At 43.0% G+C, this 8488-nt stretch overlaps 1 protein-coding gene across 2 annotated transcripts in view; it reads right to left on the bottom strand.

The window, feature by feature from the left end:
* Positions 1-7233, bottom strand: part of BLMH (bleomycin hydrolase) — a 45633-nt gene extending 38400 nt beyond the window's left edge. The window contains exons 1-4 of one of the 2 annotated variants that reach the window (XM_011940859.1): positions 6694-7233; positions 6182-6379; positions 2685-2794; positions 762-903 (exon numbers count right to left, since the gene is read on the bottom strand). In XM_011940859.1, the coding sequence (XP_011796249.1) occupies positions 762-903; positions 2685-2794; positions 6182-6379; positions 6694-6706 (463 nt within the window). In that variant the 5' untranslated portion in view covers positions 6707-7233. The remainder of the gene's footprint in view (positions 1-761; positions 904-2684; positions 2795-6181; positions 6380-6693) is intronic. The other variant, XM_011940860.1, reaches the window with a different exon arrangement.
* Positions 7234-8488: the final 1255 nt, after the last annotated feature.

An 8488-nucleotide genomic window follows, 5' to 3' on the forward strand; every position in this document is an offset into this window, starting at 1 on the left:
TTTTTTTTTAATAGAGTTTTGCTCTGTCACTCAGACTGGAGTGCTGTGACACAATCCTGGCCCACTGCAGCCTTGAACTCTCAGGCTTGGCCTCCTGAGTAGCACAACTATGGCGCATGATACCATGTGCATCTAATTTTTTTATTTTCTGTAGAGACAGGGTCCCACTATGTTACCCAGGCTGGTACTGAACTCCTGGGCTTGAGCAATCCTCCTGCCCTGGTCTCCCAAAGTGCTAGGATTACATGCCTGAGCCACCTCACTCAGCCTAAGTAGGTTTTTAATGTGCATATTTATCTGTCTATGTTAGAATTAATTCTATTCTTTTTATCTACTATACTTTGTCACTTCTTAGCCTTTTGGTCAAGATGAAGTGTATCTATCATACTTTTGTGAAGTGCTCAGCATGATGAGATTTCCCCAAAAGATGTTTTGAAGACATTTTAAAACAGCTACAGTTTTCATGTGTTTCCTGATTACATCAATGGAGAAGAAAACAATTTTTTCATGGAAAATTAGTTCTACTTAATACTACCTTTTCTTCTCCAACCCATCCTTCACAGTAGCTCTCTCCTTACTCCTCATTTAAGAAAGGCACTTTACAGGTGAGAATGTGAACTAAAGGTTCTTAGAAATAACGATATATCCTTCTTGGAGACCAATTCTACTCTGTACATAACCATCAAAGAAATGGCCCATGTCTAACTACAGGCTTACTTAATCACGCTGAGTTTCCGTTCCATTAAAGAAAGAACTTTTACCAACAATATTGACAAGCATATCCCATTGGCCACCATCATTTGCAGGGTTCATAAGCAAAAACTGCACCAGTCTCCCATCCTCAGGCTCCTTTCTCTGGGCTGTGTCCACAAAAGCGTTCAAGAAGAAATAACAGCGCTCAACCTAAAGAGTAAAGAAAGTTAAATAAAATTAAAAGAAAAAAGAGTTAGTAATTTTATTGGCATTATCAACAGAATGGGAGTCTTGGAATTACCATGGAATCAACATAATAGTTTTTTGTTTTACTTTTAAAAACATGAACCCTTCATGAATTTACACGTCATCCTTGTATAGAGGTCATGCTGATCTTTTCTGTATCACTCCAGTCTGGGTATTTGTGATGCTGAAACAAGCACCATAAATATTTTTAAACTAAAATTGGTAAATAAACATCAGTATCTGACTTCATCAGAACATGTGAAGTTTCTTTTTTTTTTTCTTTTTTTTTTGAGACAGAGTCTCGCTCTGTCGCCCAGGCTGGAGTGCAGTGGCTGGATCTCAGCTCACTGCAAGCTCCGCCTCCCGGGTTTACGCCATTCTCCTGCCTCAGCCTCCCGAGTAGCTGGGACTACAGGCGCCCGCCACCTCGCCCGGCTAGTTTTTTGTATTTTTTTTTTAGTAGAGACGGGGTTTCACCGTGTTAGCCAGGATGGTCTCGATCTCCTGACCTCGTGATCCGCCCGTCTCGGCCTCCCAAAGTGCTGGGATTACAGGCTTGAGCCACCGCGCCCGGCCGTGAAGTTTCTTATACCTGTGTATGTATTGCAATATATTGCGTCTATGTGTACAGTGTTTACATTTCAATGCTAAAACAAAACCTGATATCTAAAGTCTTTAATCAATAAACATTTAATGAGCACCTATGGAATATATATTTTGTTTATTTATTTATTTATTTATTTTTAGACAGGGTCATGCTCTGTTGCCTAGACTGGAGAGCCGTGGTACAATCTCACTGCAGCCTCAACCTCCTGGGCTCAAGCAATCCTCCCACCTCAGCCTCCTGAGTAGCTGGGGGGACAGGTGTGCACCACCACACCTGGCTAATTTTTGTATTTTTTGTAGAGACGGGGTTTTGCCACGTCCAGACTGGTCTCGAATTCCTGGGCTCAAGCAATCCTCTCACCTCAGCCTCCCAAAGTGCTAGGATTACAAGCATGAGACACCAAACCAGGTCAGTAATATACATTTTGAAGATTAGGAAATGGAATATGGGCAGGAGTGGTGGCTCACACCTGTAATCCCAGCACTTTGGGAGGCCAAGGCAGGCAGATCACTTGAGGTCAGGAGTTCGAGACCAGTCTGGCCAACATGGTGAAATGCCCTGTCTCTACTAAAAATACAAAAATTAGCTGGGCATGGTGGCATGTGCCTGTGATTCCAGCTACTTGGGAGGCTGAGTTGAGAGGAGAGCTTGAACCCGGGAGGCAGAGGTTACGGTGAGCTGAGATTGTGCCACAGCCCTCTAGCCCAGGTGACAGGGTGAGATGGTCTCAAAAAATAAATAAATAAATAAATAAACAATGAAATAACATTATTTACTGTTTTTCAGACAAGTACTTGAGAAGGGAAATTAGGTCCTAGAAAAGAACAAATAACCTAAAAAGACATTAAAAAGGGAGATACACTGAATTGAATATTGAATATAAAATTTAAAATTTTAAATAGACAAGCAAGTAAGATGAGTCAGTAAACTTATTTCATTGCAAAAAATAGCCACCTACCAACCAAAAACAGTTCTTGCCTTTGAAAGAGTCAACTTTTGATACTCTGGAAGTCAGAATAAAAGGTGTCTCACCCATTATGAAAGGGCAGGGTATAAATGGAAAAGCAACAAATGAAGAGGCAGTCCCTACCAAGGCTGAAATCAATACAAAAATAATCTTGCCAGATCCGTCCCATACCTTGTCCCAAAAAAAGAGGTAAGATTGACTAAACTCAAATTCTTCAATATTTAATTTTTTCATGAATGGAAGCCTCATAACATTCAGACAAGAAAAGATCCAGCATCGCCCTGAAACAAGAAAGCATATCAAGAAATTATGAGGGTTCACATAGACTGCACTGCTCCAACTGTTATTTCCCACCAATGAACTCATGACAAGATCTGGACAATTCAGAAAGAGTAAATCAGAAGGAGCAGAAAAATTAAAAACAAAACAAAACAAGAAAGGTGGCGATTATTATTAGCAATATATATGCAAAGGTTTAATATCTTTAACACAAAAACATTCTCTACATATCAAATAAAGAATCCATTACATATCACCCAAGAAAATCACATTAGAAAAAGAAACATTGTTAGAAAACTGTGAACAGAGACCACAAATAGATCATTCAGTGTCCAAAAAAGATAAAAAATGACAAAGAAGTAGTTTTAAAAGTTAATGATAAGATACCTGGTAAGTGGGGAAAGATCATTTCTTTTATTTCATTTTGGGGAAATAAGCATCTCTATCAATCTAGATAGGAATCTAAATAGGTATAAAATACCTGAATGCAATTTGGCAATACCTAGCAAAAGCTTTAAAAAGCCCCTACCCATTCGGTGGTAGCTCATGCTTGTAATCCTAGCACTCTGGGAGGCCGAGGCGGGTGGATCACCTGAGGTCAGGAGTTCGAGATCAGCCTGGCCAACATAGTGAAACCCCATCTCTACTAAAAATACAAAAATTAGCCGGGCATGGTGGCGAGCACCTGTAATCCCAGCTACTCAGGAGGCTGAGGCAGGAGAATCACTTGAACCCAGGAAGCAGATGTTGCAGTGAGCCAAGATGGTGCCACTGTACTCCAGGCTGGGTGATAGAGGGAGACTCCGTCTCAAAAAATAAATAAAAAATAAAAAGTCCCTACCCTTTAATCTGGAATATGCATTCCAATATGCTTCCATATAGGGTGAGTATATGCTTCGGTATAGGCTGACCTTAACGTAAGTCAATACTCCATTCTCCCAGTGATAAGTCAAAAAAGTGGAGATATTTCCCTAACTGGATTTTATAAACACTTCGAAATACATATGAGTAGTAAATTGTCTACCCATAATATTTTAATAAATTTTTTTTAGGAGACAGAGTCTCACTCTGTCACTCAGGCTGGAGTGCAGTGGTGCAATCTCAGCTCGCTGCAAACTTCGCTTCCTGATTCTCGTGTCTAAGCCTCCTGAATAGCTGGAATTACAGATGCGTGCCACCACACCCACCTAATTTCTGTACTTTTAGTAGAGCCAGGGTTTTGCCATGTTGGCAAGGTTGGTCTCGAACTCCCGACCTCAAGTGATCCATCCGCCTCAGTCTCCCAGAGTGCTAGGATTACAGGCACGAGCCACAGCACCCGGCCAATATTTTACAAATTTAAATATATACTTAAAATCATGTTAACATAAATTGATTTAGAAGTACTATTTTTCCCACTTCACATTTCATTTCCACACTGATTCATACTCTTCACATGTCCTAGCCATCAGTGTCTGTGCCATCATTAGATCCATTCTTTCAGTCAGCATACGTCATATCTCTGTTCCTCTAGTACGTTCGAGTCAACATTTTGAATCCATGCATGATGCTGTCCCTGAAAATTCTATGCCAAGCATCCACTATACAATCAGATTCTTCATTTGTCCTGTATGTGTATAATCACAAACTCCATGTCACCACTTCCTGTTCTGACTTAAATGATCTTTAAAAGGTCTATTTACAATGATACGCAACATCAATTTATTCGAATTTGTCGCCTTCTAAAAAAGGTGATTCAATCAAAGGATCTCTGTAAGCATGCAAAAGTAGTATGCATCTGAGGTTTTTCAGAGTAATGTCTTCTCCAAATTGTACCCTACTTCAAAATAAATTAACTGAGAGCTCCCATTAGAAAAATCCTTTAAGGTCTTAAATATAGGCAAATTATCTCTTTTCTGAAGGAAAATTCTGAGGGAAAAACTTTGACTTGTATTGGGTATAATTTTTTTACTAATATGAAAATATGTTTATAATATATTGGTAAGTAAAAAAGATAGGTAGCTAACATAACAATGCATAAGGTATCAACCCACATCACACACACACACACACACACACACACACACACACACACACACACAGACCTGACAAATATACAGGAAAAATATTCACTTGGTATTTGCAAATATTCTACATTGAACAAAAATAATTTTGTAACAAGAAGAAAACTCTAGTTAACTATAGTATTTTTTGAAAGTCACTAGTGCCTTACTATTAGTTACTCTTTACCTTAGATTTACCTGTATGTCACCTCTCTTCTATATGCTATATATTTCTAGTAGAAGGGATCTGGATGCACTGGTGATGTGAAAACTGCATGAAAATAAACTACATAGCTCACATGCTATTTGGATCTTTAGTATATAAAAGTGACACTGCAAAATGTGTAAGACCTGACCTGTTCCCTAACAGGTCACTGCAATCTAAACTATGTAGGACCACTGTGACATTACTAACTGGATCATCTGTAGCCTGAGAGTCCATACCACTCCAAGCACTTTCTTCTAGAGCAAAACATTAATGATTGTAAGGTCTTGATGTTTTCCTTAACATTTAAAAAATCAACTTTATTCAGGTAAAATGTACATACAATAAAATGTACTCAAGTTAAATGTGTGCTTTGTGAGTTCTGACCGACTCTAAACAAGCAATGATGTGCTTCCTGTCCATATAGACAGACTGGGGGTCGTTTTCAAGTAGATAAAGACTTTAAAAAAATCCTTTTAGTACAATTTTGTTGTGAGAATGTGCCCCTTATTTAGATGGTTGGATATCCAATCTTTCACTATACCTGTTTTTTTCTGAGAGTGGTGCTAAAAAGCAGATAGCAAAACGAGACTTCTTGACTAGTAAGACATGAGAACAGAACTTTTTTCTGTATTACAAATTATCTACTGGTGGGAACTGAGCCCATCAGCACATCAGCTTCAACTGTAACCAAGAAGCAAATTTAAAAGTAACATCTGATGACATTTTAACGTAATTACATTGTATCTTTTCTATTTCATAGTATAGGGCCTTCAGGACATTTCTGGTGAGTCCTCCAAGGATATGAACCTTTTCACATATTCTGTTTTGTGACCAAAACCATGCATCTCCAAGACATGGGCTACAAACCACAAAACATAGGAACATAATATAGTCAATTACACTCAAACGTATACTCGTGGACATGTCACTTTAGTACTCTAACCACATGTGCTAACAAGCCACAGAACACCAAAACAAACCACATGGGTAATGTTCTTAGACCTGCCTGTACCTGTGCCTCACTCTCTAAGAATTTACAACCAGTTCTTTCAGTACGAACTTAAGACCAATCTTAAGACACCAAAATGGGACGCTGTCAAGAAGGTCAAGGAAAGCATGGGAGAAGTTGAAGCCCACACCTGAGCTCTTCTGGTTGGTGACTGGCTTGCCCTCCTGGGACACTGCGTGCTGGAACACATGCTGCGCGCGCTGCACGGTGGCCCGCTTCAGACAGATGTCCAGCAGGTCGTGGGTGGTCCCGACATTCTGGGCAAGTACGAATTGGGAGTCGGAATTCAGTTTCTGTATCAGAGCAGCTACCTTCTCCGAATTCAGTCCTGTTGGGAGACCAAACGGGCTTTTAACGCCAAAAAAGAGGGGGAAGAGAACTGATCTGGGGCTCCCGCGTCCCGGATCTAACTTCGTAAGCGCATCCTGGGGTGCCCGCTGCAGCGGGGAAGCCCATGAGCTGCATCCTCCTCCAAGGCGCTGTCTCCCTCCAGGCCGCTCCAGCCCGCCCCGAAAGCTCCCTCCCCGCCATCGCCCAGGGTCCCAGCCCCCGGCCTTCCCCGCCGCCGGGCCTCACGGGGACCGCGGAGCTCCTCCAGAGAGGACCGCGGCGGGGTCTCGGCGGGGGACGGCGGCACCTCACCCGCGCTGCTCATGGCGCCCACGCTGACCGGCGGGGTAAGAGTAGCTTCCAGGGTCCTCGGGTGAGCGCCGGGGTTGCGCTGCGGCTCCCTGCCTAAAGCGCCGGACCTGCCTCTCGCACCCGGAGCGCCGGAAAAAGGAAACCGGCTTGGCGGTAGCGGCGGGGAGGCTGAGGCCGGGAGAAACGGGGTCCGCGGAGGGACAAAACTCCCCCCTCGCGTTGCTGACTCAGCGCCGTCGGGGCTGGCCCCGCCCGGGGGAGGGCCGACGGGGGCGGCCTCGCTGACGCGCTGGGTCAGCCGGTGCCGGGGGCCCGAGGCCGCGCCTGCCCCCGCGCACTACCGTGTAGTTGTTCTGCGAGGCAAGGCGGTGCCGGAGCCCTGGTCCCCGGGTTCCCGCCTCCGGGCCGCGCGGGCGCCGTCTCGGTATCAGGCCGGCTCCGAGGAGGAAGGCTTGACGTGTTCCCTACGGGCCCAGACCCCAAGTACTCTAGCATCAGGAAATCGTCCCCAGGAATCCTTGTGAGAAGCCAAAAGGGAGCTCGAGGCGGGAGGGAGGAGCTGAGAGGTCCCATAATTAAGCATCAGGCTTAGGACGGGTCACAAGGAATGCACCCGAAGGCTCTTCCTATAGGCTTCGTTTGCTGACCAATCACTGCATTCTCAATGGCAACTGGTTGCTTGGATTCTCGTCAGAAGCAAATAATTGTCTTTGAGGGGAAATTGGAACCAAGCTCTTTCCCACCCACTCCAAAGCTATTACCAGAGTTCTACAAATAGACATCTGCTCATTCCAAGAACGCTACCCATTTGGTCTTCACGGAGTTCACGAGTGTCTCCTGTATAGTCCAGCATGTCCCGTTGGGTTTAACCCAGGAGGATGACAGAGGCTAGCCTTATGCCTCAATGTTGTTTTGCCGAGTTCTCTACAAAACTAACTGATGTTCCCCCTCTAGGCTTTCAAGATAACAGTTTCCCAAAGTTTTGAGATTGTAAAAACCTTGTTTTTGTTGATTCCGTTTTTCATGCCCTGAAATCTCAGCCTTTAGTAAGATGTTGGGATAGAACCCAAAAAGGGTAAAACAAAAACACTGAAACCCTGTATCTACTATTCAAAACAATAAGATTCTGTGTGTGTGTGTGTGGAACCTAGAATCTAGGTCTTCTTAGGTTGGAAATCATCGCAGTTCTAAGGAACTCTGATATCTGGAAAAATCCATACTGAGGCACCAGTCATTCGAGAAAGCACAGTTTCTATGTCCCTAGAGAGACTCAGCTAAAAACTGGGGCTATAACATAGCAACTATTTTAAGTGGGCCCATCAACCATCGTATTCTGAGGTTCTTTCAATATCTGAAAAAGAAGAGGCTGAAAATTATACAGAAAGAAATCACTGGTCTTTTCACAAAATGATGTTCAAGCATCCTGTCCAATTCAAATAATAAATTTTTATTCAATGTCTAACATGTACTAGGCACTGGACAAACTACTGATGACATAGAGATGAACAAAACTTAATCTTGCCCTTAAGAAGCTCAGTGTAGTAGGAAAGAAAGGCAAAACAACTTTTAGACTCTCTGTAGTAGCATACCACTAGCGCTGTAGACTGTAGAAGCAATGAGGAGAGCACCATCAATTAGGGCCAAAGGGTGCCTGAAAATAGAAGTAACAAGAGAGCATGATTTTGAAGAGTGGATGAGATTTTTACAAGTCAAAGAACAGGAGAAGGGCATTCAAGGCACCAGCGAAGGCACAGAGAATAAAATCATGTTCGAGAAAGGGTGCATCATAACCGGA

Source organism: Colobus angolensis, unplaced genomic scaffold (assembly GCF_000951035.1).
Source record: "Colobus angolensis palliatus isolate OR3802 unplaced genomic scaffold, Cang.pa_1.0 Scaffold193, whole genome shotgun sequence".
Classification (NCBI taxonomy): Eukaryota; Metazoa; Chordata; class Mammalia; order Primates; family Cercopithecidae; genus Colobus; species Colobus angolensis.